This window comes from Pocillopora verrucosa, chromosome 5, assembly GCF_036669915.1.
Source record: "Pocillopora verrucosa isolate sample1 chromosome 5, ASM3666991v2, whole genome shotgun sequence".
In the NCBI taxonomy this organism is placed as follows: Eukaryota; Metazoa; Cnidaria; class Anthozoa; order Scleractinia; family Pocilloporidae; genus Pocillopora; species Pocillopora verrucosa.
Genome location: NC_089316.1, coordinates 23,481,764 through 23,501,754, shown reverse-complemented (window position 1 = coordinate 23,501,754; position 19,991 = coordinate 23,481,764). Strand labels below are relative to the sequence as shown.

The window sequence follows — 19,991 nt, the reverse complement described above, 5'->3', positions numbered from 1 at the left end:
TGATCTGGTCGTCAATTCTCTCCTCCGGTTGCCATACATCTTTTTTTTTTTTGTAAAAAAGTCATGAAAAGTTGCTAATAGATCAAGATAACAACTTCTCTCTGATAAATTTGAATATTCTCATAACCTTGTACCTGGATAATGCGCGGACATTTTTGGGAGAAGTTACATGTTGATAATCTCTGGGAGTTAAAAGGTTTAAATAAGAAAGGTTTTAATGTTGACAACATGATTAATTTTCAAGGTTTTTTGAGATTGAAATTTTAACTTGAAACTGCCTTGAGCATATCCTTGAAAAAAAATGATCTTTAAAAGTGAAGTGACAGCCAATTAAATAAACTGTTTACAAAGTTTCCTTGTTTTTTTCTCTTTTTGGAATGGGAAAAAAAGGCGAATTAAGAATACAAATTAGCTAGCTGTGTTAAGAACTCATGGTTTATCATGTTTTTCTAGAGGGAATTACCGATCCAACTTCCATCATCTTCAAGCAGCACCTATGAATACGTTATAGTGATTACCACAGGGGCTTGGAAAACTCCAGCACGACTGCTCATGTTGCTTTGGAGATCTACGGTTCTGAAGGAAAGAGTGGTATTCTTCAGCTTAGCCAAGAAGAGCCTGGTGCAGTTCATACGTTATTCTCTCGAGGTAATTCAGATGTTTTTGTACTTTATGTTAACAAATCACTTGGTTCGATTCAAGAATTACAGATTGGACATGATAATTTTGGAGATAATCCCTCGTGGTACCTGGAGGAAATTGTCATTCGGGACGTACAATCCAAGCAGTCGTGGAAATTCATGGCCAATCAGTGGTTTGCTCTTGAGCGCGGAGACGGGCGCATCGAGCGAATAATCGACAAGAACTCAAATCATCTGGATTTTGGCGATGAAGTTGCAAGACGTTGGCGAAGAGGCCTCGCGGAGTGGCACATTTGGATTTCAGTGGCAGCCAAGCTAAGAAAAAGCCACTTTACAAGAGTGCAGCGGCTTTCTTGCTGCCTTTCAGTACTTTTGACATCCATGTTTGCTAACGCGATGTTCTATAAGTTAGAAGGCGAATATGAACAGCCTATCCAAGTCGGACCGCTGAAAATGTCGTGGAGACAAGTGGTGACTGGAATTGAAAGCGCGCTCCTTGTGACGCCCATAAACATTGTCATAGTGTTTCTGTTTCAGAAAGGAGCTGAAAAGTCTGCGAAGAACAGTGACCATTGTCTCAAAGGTACCCTGATCTGTGGTGTCGCTTGGTGTTTGTTATGTTTTTCTTGTACTGTTTCGGCTGCGTTTTCAATTTCCTACAGTCTAATTTGGGAAAAGAGTGTCAGTGAGCAGTGGCTGTCTTCGATGTTTATTTCATTCGCACAGGATGTAACAATCAAGGAACCAGTAAAAGTGTTCTTCACAGCTTTAACATTCGCGGCCATTTTAAAGATAAAGGCGAAGAGATCAAAAGTACACGCCTGCGAAGGCCCTCAGCAAGTTAAAACTGGGTACTATAAGAAACATTTTTGGGCACTGAAATTATCAGAGGTGGAAGAGATGAGGAGACGACAAGTTAAGAAACAGAACCTGGCACGTTATTTCACAGAGTTGGGTTTATACTTGGTCTTCGCTTTCTTGCTTATGGCAGTGTGTTATGGAAACCGAAATGACCATCGTTACTTCATGACGAAATCATTCCGAGATGGACTACCAAACTTTGACAAGGTGAGTAGACATTATTTCATTACCATAATTCCGTTGCTAAAACTCTCGTGTTAAAGCGGCTACCTCATACAAACATACTATTTAAGGGGTTGGGTATCATGGGAATGAGCACGTGGGAACAATAGTCTACAGCATGCTCATAAATACTAACTCGTTTGTGTGACTCAAACCAGTTCTACTCATCTATGCATACTATACTGTACTTAAAAGTACATATATATATATATATATATATATATTTCTATTTCTATTTCTATTTATTCATTTAATTATTTATTTATTTCATTTATTTAACCCAATGATCTTCTAATAATCCAGGTGACAAACAATACAATGTACTGGAACTGGTTACAGCGTGTTTTCATCCCGGGAGTGTTTTCTGGCAGATGGTATAACGGTCGAAACGAAGAGCAAACAATCTATATTGGTAATAAACACTCTCTTCTTGTCGGAATGGCTCGAGTACGGCAACTTAGAGTGAAAGCCAGTAAGTTTTTTCCATTCTTACTTTTTTTGCATTTCAGTGCTGCTGAACATTGTAACAATTGTCTAAAGAAGTGTTTACATAGCTAGGTTTTGTTTATGAACGTTAGTTAAATTTGGGTTTTAATGGTGGCGTTCCTTTGTTCCGTAGGCAAATGCTACTTTGAATGATAATAACAGAAATGTCCATGTCTATTTAAAAGTACGAAATTTGACAAACCGCTGAGTGAAATGGATACCAAAACAAACCTTTTGATTATGACCATTTGTTTTCTAACTTTCAGCTCAATGCAAAGTCCTAAATTATATGGAAACATCATTCCAAGAATGTTTCAAGGGATACTCTACAGAGAACGAAGACAAGACCGCCTACAGCAAACCTGGCTGGAGGCCTGTCGACAATGCTTTGAGGAATGACGAGTTATTACTACTTTGCCCGCAGCCATGGCGATATCACCATGCCAAGAAAACCGACACTACACCCGGGTGGGGACAGTTCTCCTTTTATGATGGAGGAGGATTTGTAGCAGACCTTGGGTATGATAACCATACGGGATTCAGCATAATAACAAGTTTACAGAACAACGGTTGGCTTGACAGAAAAACGAGAGTTGTCCTGGCAGAGTTTTCGACATTCAATCCGTCGGTGAATATTTTAGGTGTTGCCACATACTTCTATGAAGTTGATGCATCTGGACTGATAGCAGCCTCCATGCAAACTCGTGTTCTTTCACTTGATTCTACGGGAACACCCTCGCATCAGTTTTATTTTATTTGCTTGTTTCTGTACATTGTATTTGTTTTACTGTATTTTGTTAGAGAAATTTTCAGGCTTTACAATCATCGTTTTCGATATTTCAAGCTCATGTGGAATTGGATCGAGATATTCCAAATTGTCTTCTCTTTAATTGCCGTGGTGATGTACATAATACGACAAAGTAAAGTCATGTCAACCATGGGCAAACTGCATAGAAACATTTACGAAAATCTAAGTTTCCAAGAAGCTATCACTTGCCAAGAAGTGGAAAATGTCGTAATTGGAATTCTTATTTTCATCGTCACCATCAAGCTATTGCATATCATTCGCTTCAACAACTATGTTGTTCTATTCTCCAAAACATTGAAGATATCTGCACGATATTTGTCATCCTTTAGCATCGTTTTATCCATTTTCTTTGTGGCATTTTTGCACTTCGGTGTCTTGATGTTTGGCTCTGTAACTGAGCGCTACTCTTCGATTCTGAAAGGAGCTTATTTCCAACTCGAGCTAACTCTTGGTCGAGTGAAAGCTAGACCAATCAATGAATTGGCACAGGCTAACACCATATACGCCAAAATATTCGCCTTCCTAATTCTCTTCACTCTGACCATTCTCTGTATGAACTTCTTTATCGGCATAATCAACGATGCTCTTTTGGATGCTAAGAACAACGTGAGCGAAAGTGAACTGTATGAACTTATCGATGAGAACCGTTGCTCGAGCTCAAAAGAAAGAACAAAATTTTTCGATGCAATCAGTAATACATTGAAACAGTCGAGGACCTCCAAAACGTTGGCACAAGTGAAGGACAAAGAATTAGGAAACGTTGGCCTTGACCCCAAGAACAGTTCCAATCTCAACTTTGATTTAACAAGTCAAACTGTCGTAGCTTGGGGGAAGAAAAGATCTAGAGAAACAATAGATAAACAGCAATGCAGTACAGGGAGACAAGCATTGTTCGACAAGATAAGCAACATGTTAAAATCTCTGAAAAGTAAAAGCAATGACGACTGCAGCAAACGTAGAGAAAAAAAGAAAGTAAGATTTCTAGAGGATGTCGTCGAATCTTCCCTCTGTAAATTACGGAGGAGACAGCATGACCTGTTACAGCGGCTGGAGAGTATTGTTTCAGGTTTCACAACGGAAGACGAAGAATTTGATTATTTATTAAAAACAGCAGAGGCTCATAACCACTAGGTTGAGAAAGAGTCAAAAGAAAAGGTGAAAGGAAGTAAAACAACTCATCTAAAATCAATTAAAATAACAGATAGTTAAGTGTAAATCATCTCGCACACACAAAGCAACAGCAGGGATTCCCCAGCTTGTCGTGTCATTGTGGCAAGTAACAAAAAACAGGAAAAAAAACTCAGAAAGTTATTTATTTCACATTATCTCGGAGGAAGAACCTCTATTTAACTTTTCTTTGGAGCCTATTGATTGTATATAAATATGGTTCGTATTCAACAACGAAAAAATATAAACTCCTTCATATCATTGAAAACAGAGTAACACTAGGAAAGTTAAGTATTGTTATGTTATATATTCCGCCTGCAATATTTTGCTGCAAAAAATGAAACGATGTAGACGAATATGTTCGAGCCTCGATGATTTGAATGATTTTAATGCATTTGTATTTGAGACTTTCGTAATACTTGCTGTGAATACTATTGATCATTTTATTGTTAAGCAACAAGTAACTTTACTTATCTTTTTTTAATATATTTTATTGGTTTTATTTATTGCAATTTGATTACGAAATTGAATTAATGTTTTCAATGAATGAAACTTACTTATTTACTCACTTAGACAGTTTCTTTCTTCGGAGAAACTAGCACCACTATGCTACTCTGAAATTCCAACGGAAATAAAGTTATGTATATATGTATAGAGGATTGGAATTTTGCTGGTCTCGAGCGTAGTCACTCACTCTACTCCCTCCCACCCTCACCCCCCCCCCCCTCCCTCGTGCTTGTTTAAGTTTCCACGAAAAAGACACTGGAATAATGTCATAATGGTAGAATAGGTTTGGTTTCGCGCATTTTTCGATCTTTTATTTCATTTAATTTTTTTTTAATTTGGGTACGATGCAGATTGGTTTGAACACGACTAGCCACATAATCGTTCAGCGTCGACAAATTTCGCAGCAGCTGTTATCTGAAATTCTCTAGTCCTCCCTTTGTACTTTGTTGGTGACGTACGATTCACCCCCCCCCCCTTCCCCATGGGATCCCGCCCTAATACCCCTCCCCCTAGTAAGCGTTAAAAAATGACTGATCCCGATTAGGAGCATTCCACACGTCCTCGAGAACTTAACTGATTTCATTAATGTCAACAAAGGGCTCAAACACTGTAAGCCGCCACCATGGCGAGACCCTTCCGACTCTTCACGTCCGTGGTAAGGTAAATGGCGCTTCTTGGGAAGTGATTGCTTCTCAGTCACATATTCCCCAATTAGCTTTCGCGAGCACGTTCTTGGTTGTCAAGTACTCGTAAAACCAACTGAACCTTGTTTATGTGGCATGTTATTCCAGTTCTGATCATTTTGGTTACATATTACTTTCAGTACAGAGTTGAATAATTTCGCTAGTTCCAAAACGTTCGCAAAGGAAGAAGCTATAAAAGTTACAGAAAACTTAAAGGGTATTTCAACTTTTGGTGGCCTTGCATGCTATTGTCTTTCGCGATATGTACTTACACTGCCCACTTTATCATCGAACGGAATATCAATTGGTATGTCTACGCAGCGGTGACTGGTCAACAGATTTAGCTTTAGGAATACTTGAGTCACTTTCAGATTTCAGCTGCTGTCAATCAAACGGTTATGCGCGTGAACTAAATTCCAAGGTGTGATAGAGTTAACCATAGGGCACTAATTAAAGGCGAGCCGCATTGTTATTAAAGCGTTTTTCCAATTCTCGTGAACAGCGATAGTTTAATTTGACTCAATAGACGACTCACAAACTCCTGTCGGTGAAAACGTTACGTGAATTATCGAAATAGTTTCATGTCGAACAGGCGTTTTATAACCTGCGATAAGGCGGCCTTTTTTCCTTTTACCTTTTTTCGAGTGCCAAATGTGGCAGTAGGGGGTTATAAAAAGCAGTGCTTAATCAGCGACTTACCTGTGATCTGGTGAATTTTTTTACGCTAACTTACTCAGATGGCTAACTTACTCTTGCGTGGGGCCCTGTAAAAGAGAATAAACAGCGCAAAAAATGGCTCAATCATTTGATATCATTCTTAGCAGTGCGATACCTGAGTCACTCGTTTTACTTCACATATGCACTGTTATACTCCGCTGATTATTATTTTATTATTATTTTTTATGACTTAATAACTACATAGAAGTTAATATTCCTTGTTTCCAAAAAGAGTAGTAGAAGAATAAAGGGGTAAATATGACTTTCATATGTAAACTATATGACTTTCATATATTCACAGTCGTATAAGAACTAAGGGATTACAAAAGCATCGAGAGAAAAACAAACAGTCAAGCGCCCGCCTAAAACAGGTTTACGCCTGAGGGAACAAGCTAATTATTCGTATTTGGACCCGTCTTGATTACAAAAAGGTATAGTTTTGTTCAATCCATTTAGTTGATGATAGCTACTTTCGAATTAACTTGTCGAAGCGCGCGAGTCCATGTGTCGCCACATTCTGTGCGATGGAAAGCAAGCTCGAAGCTTGTTGATTTCTTGCGATATAGAAATTAAATAATTCATTCGGGTAAACATTCATCTAGGGGCCTTAGATATCCTTTCCGTTGGACACTTGAGAGAGCTTTGTCGGCATAACATATGTTGTAACTAATACGAGCTTTTTCAACGCTGGAATAAAAAGCAATTTAAGAAAGAGAAGATAATTGAACAGAAACTTCGTAATTCTAATCGCAATGTTTACTATACAAACAAAATCGTGTAAACGTGCGCTTTTTACCTGGAAACGGCTTTTATTATTATTATTATCATAATTATCATTTTCATTATCATCAACATCATCATACCTATCAATATTATTATCAAGCTTATCATTATTACTATTATTGTATTTTTTCATATCCTTGAGAAAATGTCGCCCGAAAAGGCAATTTCTTTTTTCTTACTATCATCCTTTCTCCATTATCCTTTTTGTTTTGGTCAGAAAAATGGCACATATTCGAGTCACACAATTTATGTTTGGATAATTTTGTGTATACATTTGTGGAATAATATTCATTTAGTGAAGAACATCTTCGAGCCAACATATCAGATCCAGACTATCGCTGGGAATTTGTTCAAATTTTATGAAACAACAACTTTAATAACGTAATTTTTTTACAATTCTTGCCCGTATTGAAATTTGTTGCGATCAAAATTTCCTGTGTTGGGCAGAATGAAATTTTATATCTGACAACAGCCTCAATTCCATTTTTTTTGTTGAGCCACGTGCAACGTAAAATTTCTTTCCTAACGAATTTAGTTTCCAACACATGCGCATGTAGCTGGAAAAATAGGTTTTTCTCTGGCAGCTCAACGTAATCATACTGCAAAGATATGAACTACGCGATGTGCACTAAAGAAGAAGTTATGCAGCGAGAGAATTGAAAGGAACTGATGCAGATTTAAGGCTCAACTATTTCCCGCTAACCGCCCTTAGTTTTCTAATCCGTTGATGTTGATAATCAACTTCAAAGATTCACGAAAACTCACATCGAAGAGGTGATCTAGCCAAACTGAGAATATATATTTATATATATTTTTAACCTGAGAAATTCTGTCGTTCATTTGCATTCTTACACTAGCGCGGATTTATCACTGAATCATTCCTGCCAGCGAAGTCAATATTATACGGGCCTAAGACACGCACTTTTATCTTTTGATGGATAGATGACAGTTATCTCTGTTCGGGTGCACGTAGATGAACAGATGGCATACTTGCGCTAGTTCCCGGTGGACATAACATTTATTTCCAAACAACAACTACCTATATAAGAGGATCCTGATTAGTTTTGAGTTGTTTACAATTTTTTTAAACACCCATTTTTATCTTCACGTTAACAAAACTTCAGCTTGATAAATCGATTTCCGTGTCGTGAATCACTTGTATTTGTTAAATAAACAGCATTCTGCATCTGTTACAAAGAGCTTTTAGTCTCATTGGTCCGTTTACGAGTGGGAAAATAGAACTTTCCCGGCTTATGTCAGCAAAAAGTTGTCGAATGTGATGTTTATTGCATTCATGTCCAAAAAAATAGTTTGAAAGCCGCTATCTGAAATCTCCTGCTCTTGTGATTTTGTCAAGTCACGGACCATTATAAGGGTGTCGACATATACTAACGGCAACTTGTGATTGAGTAAGTTGATAAGTGGTGAGATGCGTGGGATTCAAACCAGCAAAATGTCCACAGCCCTGTCTTTACGTTGTGCGCTGAGTAAGTACAAGCTTTACTACTTCTCTTGCGGAATAAAAATGATTAATGAATTAGAAGAGTAACTTACAAATGAATGATGGGATATCAATATGTCGATATCGGGGCATCCTGCAGCCCTAGGCCGCTTCAAACAAAGAGAGACGCAAGTCAAGTGGCAAGTATTCATCTCTCTAATGACAAAACAATTGAACTCGACAACGTCTGCTCCTGAGTTTTATCACATAAAACAACTGGCTGAATGCGGAGTTTGCACATTTTTTTAAATATAGTTTCGACACGATTCGAAATTATTTTAAAACAATTAGTCAATACGAAAAAATTACGCAGTTTTGAAAATGAAGTGCGGCCCGCGTGATCATACAGATCAAAGGAACTGGAAGCTTTGTTCCTGCCATCTTTGGCTACCTAGAGTTTCGTCGTTCGATAAAGCATCAGTCGTTCCAGTCCTGCTAAAACAATTAAAAAAAAAAGGAAAAAAATATGATAAAACTAAAGCTGGCAGTGCCATTTGTGTTCAATAACCCTTTTTCTTAACATTTTGGAATATTGGTGTGTATCTATACCATTTTCGTGTAATTAATTCGACCCCAGTAAAGCGAAAAAAAGTCTTGTGGTATTATGTTTAGGACTGGCTTTTGTGTTTTGTGTACTCATGGACTACATTGATTTGCAACTCGTATTTTCCGTCCCATTTTTATTCTTCTTATATGTTATTATTTTGTCATTTTGTCATTTTACTTATTTTCTCTTCTACTGAATTATCGACTTTTCGTTCCTTCACGTCAGATGTATTAAAATAATAGTTCGATTGCCGAACGCATGTTTCCTAAAATTATCTCAATGATCCTTTTTCGGGGACCAAACATTTTTAAAATTAGAAATATATGATAAATGTATATTTGACTTCTGAATGATTGTAATGATAATTTTTAAAAAATTACAAAATAATCCTAAAAGGTTTGCGAACACCAAAGAAATTGAAGGAAAAAAATGCCATGAGAAGGTAATATTTGCATCTCTCCAAGAATGTTACTTAGCTGCTCAGTTACTATTAGAACTGCGAGGCACGATTTTGAACCGCGTCAAAGCTTTGATCACTATTTTGTGGCTTCCTTCTCCACAATTCCTTTGTTCGAGGTAATCTTTAAAGGACTGTTTTACCGTCATATTTCAACCCCGAGGAAACGAAATTGGTTCTAAGGAAATAGATAAAGTGCAATTTTTGCACCAGGTGGAGGCTATTTTACAAAGCGCCTTTCTGATGGTTACAATTATCTTAGCGTCGATAACGTTTCCTTAGCGATTTTTTTGTATTCGCTCGCAGTGCTTGACCATTTCAAGGAAAATGTTTGTTTCTTTTTCTGTAACGGCGGCAAACCAATCAAAATCCTTAAATTAGCGCTAGAATAACAACGGCGGAACATCACTAGGACTTTCCCATTAACGTTTTACCTCAAGTCTTCATATACTTAAGGGCAGAATTGTAGGTGACATGGTGCCGACCTGCTGTATGTTTTAGATTTTCAACGTTGGCCCTTTAAGGAAAAAGAAAACTTCAAAACCGATGGTAAAGCATAACAAATAAAAACCAACTAGATGCTATAAGATATTTTGTCAGTATTATTTTAATGTTTGAAATGAAATTGCAAGGAAAAGCGAGGTAGTGCAATTCCAATTTTAGCATTTATGTACCTTAAAATGTTCTGAAAAAAATAATATCTCACTAGTTTATAACAATAATCAGTCATAGACTTTCCATTGGAAGTACATCCATCGTGTAAATATTTCGGTTGCATGTTGAGACCTTTGCTATTTGTCTGCGTTTAAAACTAGATTGTGCATGGTGAAAGATAAAAAGAGCGAAGAGTTTTTAGGTGAAAGTAAGAAAAGAATCCTGGCTGTAAGCACAAGAATAAGGAATTGTTGAAGAAACTCACCGAAATGGATAAGGGCTCGTGGTTGAAGCGACGCGCACACGGTCAGCAATCATTAACGAGTTCTACCACAGCGTGCTCAAGCCGCTTTTGAGCTGTTAAAAAAAAACAAGATTGCCGGCCAGCATATTATTTAACTACTGTCTGGTACGGGCAACTATTGCCCGCAAAATATGTTTTTACTTAGAGTCTCCTGAGACAATGCAGGACACTTCTGTGTTTCTATTGATGGTCGGCATTGCGAAAAATTTAGAGTGTTTCGGACTCCCCAATATTCCAACAAAAAGACCCGGTGGAGGATTCCGTATTTTTAAGTGGATCTCCCGCAGTGTCCTTGAACGTAAAAAAGAAAACAACAAAGCAAACAAGAACATTATAGGGTGTTACTAAACTGCAGATCAGTAGACTGCGGGACCTTAACAACCTCTGGAACCAGCGGAACCTGCGGAACCGTTCTGATGAAAAAAATAATAATAATAATAATAAAAACTAAAAATACCTGAACGCTGTTCGAGATTTTGTTTTCGGGTATAAAGATGATAACGTTATATGAGAAATATGTTTGTTTGTTCTTTGTTGTTGCTTTTTGTTGCATTAATTGCAATTTAGTTCAGTTTTAGTTCACCTCCTTTTCCCTTTACATAATACTTTTCAAGTTACGTCTGCGAGTAACGCCAACCAAACGAATCCATAGGACATTCGCGAAGGTCAACCCTATCCTTAAAAATGTTTTCGATGTGTAATAAGTTGGTTGCGGAGATGCTGCATTTGTTTCTTTCAATTTCTCAGTCAGCTCCTTAGGGAAGGTAAAAAAGTCATGGATAGATTTTAAAGTGCATGTAGCGAATAAAATGCAATAGTACTAGTCTAATGCGAAATCTAGTAAACTCTTTTGTTGTTTCAAATGTTATTTTCGACATAACAATCAAATGCTTTGCTCATTTTCTCTTCTACAGTCATCTTTCATTTGATGATGCAATTTCCAGGAACAGGTGAGGCAGTGTAATTCCAATTTAATATTTATGTACCTTAAAATGAACTGGAAAAAAAGAATCTGACTGAATTATCAAAACAATTAGTCCTAGACTTCTTGGTGGAATTACATCGGCTTGCGATTAAAAACGTAAGTTGGGATGCAAAACAAAAAAGTTTAAGACTAACGGTGCTACTACACTGATTTCCACAATTCCCACCTTTAAAACTTAGCCTAATTCAAATTTTTCTATTATTTCCACTATTGATGAACGAAGTATAGCCCTGTTCAGTCAGTAAATAGAAAGAAATTGTAAGTAAAGTTAATACTGTTTCGAGATTGTGGGAGTTTGCTCGATTATTTAGTGCAATCGCGTGTGCAAATCTAGTCTTTTATCAAAAGGGGAATTTTAATGCAGCTTTGTCTCGTTGAATTCCTTCGTTATCTGCTATGAAGTTTACGGCGCAAATGTCCAAATTGAGCGGATTCGCAAAGACTTACCGAAAGCGTATTTAAAGTATAGAACTGTTTTTCAAGGAAGAAATTGTTTGAAAGAATTCAGATCTTAAAGGAATGAAAACTCCATCAATTAATTCAATTTTAAACAAACTTTTCATGTCCATGTTGATTACCGCCACCCAGATAATATCTTAAGATCGTGGAGTGCACTTTAAATTTTTGTTTTGTTTTTGTTTTTGTCTTTTTTTTTTCCGACTACCTTTCCTATAACAACTATATACGGTTAACTGCGTATCTCCAATTGCACATTTATGACAACTTACATTCACATTTAATATACGTTTTCTAAGTCTGTTCAGGTGGGAGAGGAAGAATAGAGGGCGGGGTGACGGGAGGTGTCAGCTCAACGAGGAACTAATTAATATCCAAAAATTCAACTACTAAAATTACATTAACTCTCTGATAATCTTTGCTGATGTAAAGTTAACTAATTTAGAAAAGCAGGGCCCAGATGGCGGACGCCGTAGTGAAGAAAGATGTATTGTATTAATTGACACTGATCAAACATAAACTGCAGATGTTAAAATGAAAAAAAAGGAATGAAATAGAAAATGAAAAAAATTACGTTTTCTTTTTTATTCTCCTTTATTGTGATTGTGATCATAGTATTTCTATATTTTAATCATTATTATTATTATTATCACTTTGCTTATCATCATTATGATAACTAGTATTTTTGTTTCCGTTTTTATCATTTTGTAGAATGCTCAAAGATAACTTTTGAAAACTCTTGGTACATATTTTCGGTGAGAAGAGAGTACCTGCGTCTGAATGAAGTCTATGGAAGATCCTGGCTCTCGAACAGAGGAACTTGCCAAAGCCAAGGAGGGGACCTAGTTTCCATTGAAACCGAAGAGGAATGGAAGTTCATCAACGACGTGATTCAAAGGCGAGATACAAAAATACAAAATGAAAGAGACTATGAAAATATATGGGAGATTGGTTTAACAAAAAAGGCCGGGAATTGGACCTGGGTGAATGGACGACCGCTGACTATTTGCAAATGGGGAGAAGGGGAGCCAAGTGGTGAACACAACGCGGCTGTCATGTACAAGCGGTCCAGAAATGGTGAACGGGGCGTATTTGGTAGTGTTATTGGTATAACTCAGAAAAAAAGGCCGGCTTATATTTGTGAGATTTCCCGGGGTAAGTTGTTTGTTTTGTTTTGTTTTCGTTTATTATTATTATTATTATTATTATTATTACGATTTTGAATAGACTAATGGCACCACAAGCGCTTAGGCGTAACGAAAGCTTTCTTTGCAAACGTTTGTGATCTCACGACAGAACTTTTATAAAAACTTTCTGACAGTCGGGATCAAGTTTACACTTACATAAACAAAAATACGTTTGAAACAATCTCAATGAACGTTTTTATGATATATATGTCTAACTTTTAACCTTGCGAGCAGAGGAAAGTTCTTGATGGTTCTGTTACTATCACTAGTACGAGTAACAACAGTTATGAAACTTTCAATTATCGCATATGTTCACGTAGTTAATTGATCCTTTCGATTTGAGAAAATGATGGTGAACACCAGCTGCAGAGCGAAATCAGCTGTCCGATTGCTTTGTTAGATAACAACACGTGATGATGTGAAGGGTGTTATCTTGTGTGCAGACCTACTGACTAATGTCGGTAAAGATGTATGTCAATCATCGTTTTAGAAAACAAATACAAAAGACTTTGAGACTTATTTGTTCCTCGCGTAGGGAAATCAATATTATGTTTGTTGTATTCTATTTCGAAATCAGATCGTTTGAACTATAAAGTTGTGGGGGCTAAATTCAATGCAATGCAAAATGTGCAGTGAACACAGTTAACTGACCATCCTGCTTCTAACTCGAATAAGGCAAACATTTCGATCAACCTAGCAACTACTACTTTACAGCGAGGTTAGTAAGGGTTACCTCAGTTCTCGTATGTCACCAGAGGGCGTAGATAATTTTTTTGTCAATACTAGGTTGGAATTTAATCGATGTTCTGCCTACAAAAAACAAAATAAATGGATAAATAAACATAGGCATGCATAGCAAATAAGATTTGTTATTTTGGCTTGGAGAATTGAGATGGGACACTTTGTGTTCCAAACGTTTTCAGATTTATAACAGAGAAAGAGCATAACTTTTAAAATAACGAAAATATCGCATTACTTCACCTCAGGAAAAAGAACGAAAAAAAGTTATCTGAACTCACACAGGTATTTTGTGATCTGTTGTCCCTATTGTCTAAAAACTTCTGGGCGAAAATAAAATGCACTAGTGCCACGCTTGCCTTTGTCTCCTTCGTAGCTGTCGATTTGGTCTCGTCACACAACACCCTCTATTCTCAATTGGGGAGAGAGCGCGTTGCGTGACGAGACCAAATAACTGTTAAGGAATAGACTACCCTTACTGCCGTTCCTCTGACAGACAGAAAAATCAACATTATTCTTCTACAGTTAGATGCCTCAAAATACAATTCCACGTAATTTTACTACGAAAAGCAAAATGAAAATCCGTCGTATCTCCAATAGATCCTAACCAAGGATATATTGCGATCACGAATAAGTGAAGATACAATGAACAAGAGAAAATGATTAAAGTACTCCAAAAAGGGCTCCTTAATTGGTTGTTGCTTATCTGGCATTTGCCCCCTGAATTAACACGCGATGGAATTAAGGCTAGGGACGCTATAAGTGACTTTTATTCGTAAGTCAAAACGCGAGAGAATTGCGTTGAAAATTTACTCTCAGTAGCATTCAGTTCCGTGTGAAATTTTTTCAGTGGTGTTGGATAATACGCGTCGAATACGTGATAAAATACAGATTGTTTACAAGGAAATGACACTTGATGGAGTGAAGTCTTATGAGGCAAAATGAAATTTTATCGGTGGAATACAATTCAAGCACTTGTAAAAATTGCCAAATGTTTATGTAGTGCAATGATTGGGTACATTCTGATTGGACTTTGAACGTTGATGAAAATGTATTTACATTTGGCCGAACTAAACTGCAAATGGCAGTGAAAGAGAATGTAATTATTTTCCTATCAGTATGTGAGCATGTCTGCCGCTATGGCGTTAATTGCATCTTTTGTTGTAGGTCGTCTATAAGGTTTGACATTGGTAATGTTTCATTTAATTTTTCGAACTTTTCCAGCCTTATTTTACAATTTTTTCTTGCATGTAATTTAGCCTGGTTTACCTCCAACCCCTAGAGGTCAGTGCGCCTGCATTTGGATAGGGAAAAAGTTCCTATTTTTCCCACTAGATCTTTTGGGTTTTCGTATCATGTGGCGGCACACAAAGTGTTTTTAGCACGAGAGGTGATTCACTTGTAACTAGTTGTGTTCCTTTGTCGGACGGCATTAAAAACCCGGGTTCCCAGTTCGAGCTGCACCTCCACTCTTGTGTATGAGTCGTGAATTAAGATTTAGCTAGTTTTTTGGCCTGTGCGTTGTAAGAAAAGCGGGAAAAACACACTTAAACTTTATAATGATACAAGTTAAATGCAAACCTTTCATATCTGTCATGCTCAATGTAATTGAGACTTTGCCGGTGCTTAATGTGATCGAGGATTGAATGGTGTAACGTGCAAAGAACTGTTTACAGAAATTCAGCCAATAGCCAAGTAGTGAAACACTTTTCCTGCTATTATATCAATTAACAAAAACCATTGCTTGTTAGTCTTCCCTCTCACGTTAGTGTTCACAGTGGGGATGTTCGAAGTATTTGTACTGTATTCCAATAGTGTCCGTTGGCATAGCACACTTTGGGTGAAGCACTTCGCAGCAATGGCGACGTATAGTGTTATAACACATTTTGTAAAACCTGTGTTGAAAGGAAACCAAAACGGTCCCCGCTAGTATCCACTTATTGCAAAATATCCGTTTCATCCTAGTTTTGTAAATTCAGTAATAATGACACAATTGAAATTACCAATCTTTACGCCGTTTGCGTCTCCTGTCACTCGCTACCCAATGTTCTGAAAAATATACCAACATCTGCTGACAGGAAAGCCGTAAAACAGTAAAAGAGCTCAATTCACATCTCGTTCTAATCGAAGATTTACATTCTCATCCATCTTAAGCATCGCCATCGCCGTCGCCGTCGCCGTCGCCGTCGCCGTCGCCGTCGCCGTCGCCGTCGCCGTCGCCGTTGCCGTCGCCGTCGCCGTCGCCGTCGCCATCGCCATCGCCATCGCCATCGCCATCGCCATCGCCATCGCCATCACTGCCATCGTTAACGTCTTTGCCATCGCCATCGTCATCGCCATCGCTGATGCAAATTTCAACTACAGCTCTAATAACAATGTCTAATAGTAAGTATTAATAACAAAACTAGTAAGAACGTATGTCGTAACAATGGCAAGGTATGATAACCATATAGTATATACTATATCCTATATATCAAGTGTAGCACCTAACTGTCAAGGCATAGTTCGCAGCGCGTGCAGCGTGGCCCATACTTATGAAAGTTAGAAGTAGCCCACTAACTGGAGAAAATTTGGCTTGGTGCATGACCTACCGTACTAGGTGCTACTTTGAGCGTGCGCGGGCAATTGCATTGTTAAACGGCGAATATCTCACGACGAGCGACGTAAGAAGGAAAGACAAAGAGCTCCGGAAAAAAAAAAAAAGACTGACAACAACAAAGAAGAAGCGAACTACAAAGGAGCTGAAGAAGGAGAGCCCGGAAGTAGGCTAATTCTTATCTGAATTTTTTCCTAGAATAAGTCCCTGAAAAATGCAAAACCTTTTCAATCAATTGTCGTTTGGTATTAGCTTCAGTTTGTAATTCATTACTGTTTTACCACAGCGATATATTCAACAATACTCTGATTACATAATATCTTTCATAATTGCACACATTTATTTGCCCCTCACACTTCTTGGCATCGATAGTTAAGAGCGTTTTTTTTCCAAGACCCTGTGAGGACTGGCACGTCGACCGAAAAATGACCACTCTCATATTTCAGTCAAAGATTCTTTATAATAGACTTAGAAACGTGGTAAAGTTTTTCTCCAAGATCTGCTTCTTTATTCTAGAAAATTCGCGAAAACTGAAGCGAGCGTTGGTAGCTGTAAATTGGCGGAAATCAGTGCCTCGAGTAGAGGCAAATGGACTTTGCTCATGAAATGCGCAAAAGAAAGCAAGCTCGTATCAATTTGGTAAATTTTTATTTGAAGGATCGATGAATGGTTTAAGTTTAAAACGGAACCATTTCGTTTAATTTGGAGCTCGCGGAACGCTTTTGGATATAACCAATATTTCAAAATACAAATATCGCATTTCCTAGCAATTTTCCAATGAACATTTTTCCCACACAGTCCTCAGAGTCGGCTCAGATTAAGCTCGTGATAAGTGGAAATAGTATTGTTTTCGAGCATATAAAAATTAGTTCGGGGCTTTTCATTTCTGCACGGAAAAACCAGGCTGAAACTTTTTAAAAATTGCAACATCGTCATATACGTCACGACATTCTATAACTAGGCACGCCATTGTCAAATCCAGTAATATGAGAGCTATAACTTGATAAGTTAAAAAAAACGAATTAAGATATTTTTGCAAACCATATCCTACTTCTATCTTCCTATGGATATATGCACAAATAACATTGTCTTTTCTACGACGAATGTCACAGTGATGAGATGATAACCTTGTTATTTGTTTGATAGTTTGCCCTCATATTGTTGTACATAAGTCTTGATCGTGTTGTCGCTAGAACGATCAACTCAATTTGATCTAAATAACCTTAACTGATTAAGAAGAAATATGGAATTTATTTTTCATTCTCCTCTTGAAGTGAGCATCAAAGTTTTGAAGTCATGACATGAGGCTTAAACCACAGGTTTATGGGAAATCTGCATAAGTACGAGTTTTGTCAACATTAAAACTGTTAATGGATGTGTACGAGCACATGTAGATGTTGAAAAACTGTCAGACCTTTAACTCCCAAGATCTAATTGTTAATTCTCCCCTCTAGCTGCTACACATTCTTTGTGAACTAGTTATAACGATATGATGTTAGATCAAGAAAACAACTTCGATCTGATAAGTTTGACTGTTCTCATTACCTGTTTTGTCGGATAATGTTTGGATATCACAGGGAGAAGTTACATGTTAATCACTTCTGGGAGTTAAATGCGGCGAATATTTTGCTTAGATTTCTCATTAAAGTAAACTGTATGAGTATACTCCTTTTTTTTTTTTAATCTTGCTTTTCCAGCTCATGCTGCATTCTAATTTTTCGACTAAATTGTATTTCCTTCAATATATCTAGAACTCCTGATGTTAGATATCACAGGTCTATTTACCAGTAAATACCGGTAATTGCAAGAAGTTGTGTAGCTGTATGGCGCATAAATTTTTCCCCTGACTCTGTTAATGGTCCATAAGGTGTAGGGATTGGGACTGATTATAATGCTTATGATTTTTTCAACAGCAATTCTCCCTACAGGGGGGGAGTGCTCCATCACTCCGCCAAGCGGTATCTCACTGAAGACTGATTTCAATCTGTGCTGTAGCAATTGGGAAAGTGACAACACCCCTCTGTCCTACAAGTTTCAATACAGGCTAGAGAACGGACTGTACAATGTGTTATATCATGGCGTTAACAACAACATAACTACCTCTTGGATACCGCCTGGGAACAATGCAGACAACTTTACTGTCAAATTGAACGCGACAGTGACTGACAGATTTGGAAATTCTGCTTCCCCAGTCTCTTTGACAGTTCAGGTAGGTCGCAAACCAATAATTTAACGTCTGGCATGAAAGGACGTGAGAATATTTTAATTTATATTGGTCCCTGTTAGTAATAGATCAGTTTTAGTTCTAGATACCTGCTTTTGACTTTTGCAGATCCAGAAAATAAGACCTGATGATATCACAAACCTTCTAAGGGCGAAAAACAGTTTATTTAACAAATTCATCGAGATCGGAAACCTGAGAGAAGCGGCGCTGATAGCAAACGCTATCCTTCTACCAATTTCACAAGAAACCTCAATGGATTTGCAAAAGAAATACAAGGTACTTTTCGAATCCAACTTGTTAATTAAAAAGTTTAAAAAAATACTTCATTCTGATTGTGTCCGAAAAGCAAATAGTTTACCAAGAGCCAAACATACAAAAAAGGAACAAAGTATTTGTATGAACAAAAGATGATAATAATAAAAATCAATTTTCGAAGAACAGACAAGTATAATGCATTAAATAGATGAACAGATTTTTGCGAAAAATGGAGCTGTGTTAAATATCTGATGTTTTTCCAGCGCGAGAATCGTTTCTTCCATGTTAGATGTTGACTTTCTATTATTCTTGCGTGTTGAGCGTGTGAGAAAACAATTTCATCTTCCGTTCTGACGAGTGAAGAACGCTAAGGAACCTTGAATCAAATTTCAAGCAAATAGTTACAACCTCTTGAAATTGAAGTTTGAAAATCCATTTCATGGGCGGAAATCACCGGACATTCCTTTATTTCAACTTAGAAGTTTTCGGTGATTTGATGCATTTAGTTAAATTATACTCTTGCAAATATATCATTTGACGGGTTTTAACTGACAATGTCATTGGGAAACCGGATACGTTGAGTCTAAATATGCCTTTAGATATATTATCTTTGGAACGAGCCTCATATGCGTGATACAGTCTGGCTGCCTAATTCTTCATTGGCTTAAATAACTTTAGGCTAATATCTTTATCGTTGTTTAAGGTTATGAACCACATCCTTAAAGAAATTTCGCCCTTGGAAGCGAAAAGTGTGTCCGAGCTGCTTCAAAAATCATCAGTTATCGGTTCTGCTCTTCAGGTCCTGGAGAAAGTACCTCACCCGTTTTTGGTAAGTTAATTACGTAATATCGATTGGGGCTGGAATAGCCTTGGTTTTTACGTCAAGCCTTCACACCATGACACTATTTAGTCAGAAATGCTCAAGAAACAACAGCAAAGACGAGAAATACGGAAAAGCACGAACATGAAAAACTAGCAACTGTTGTGTTATCAAATGAACCAATCTATAATTTTGTACTTACTTTAGCTAATTCGCCACAAATTATTTCTACAAAGGTAAATGGAAAGAGATCTGAAAATAAGCATTTTTAGCTTCATTTATATTTATTTGCACTCCACAGAATTTATCCTTATCTGCCATCAGTTCAATGACGTCACGATTATGGTCTTTCGCCCAGAAACAAGACGTAGCAGACATACTGCTGACAGACC

The 19,991-nt window shown here is 37.4% G+C and overlaps 1 protein-coding gene across 1 annotated transcript; it reads left to right on the top strand.

Annotated features, from left to right (window-relative positions):
• Nucleotides 1-704: 704 nt before the first annotated feature.
• Nucleotides 705-4,375, top strand: LOC131780625 (polycystin-2-like protein 2). The gene is made up of 3 exons (XM_066167510.1): nucleotides 705-1,709; nucleotides 2,028-2,196; nucleotides 2,477-4,375. Exons 1-3 carry the CDS (start codon nucleotides 801-803, stop codon nucleotides 4,147-4,149), a joined length of 2,751 nt encoding a protein of 916 aa, XP_066023607.1. The 5' UTR covers nucleotides 705-800; the 3' UTR covers nucleotides 4,150-4,375.
• Nucleotides 4,376-19,991: the final 15,616 nt, after the last annotated feature.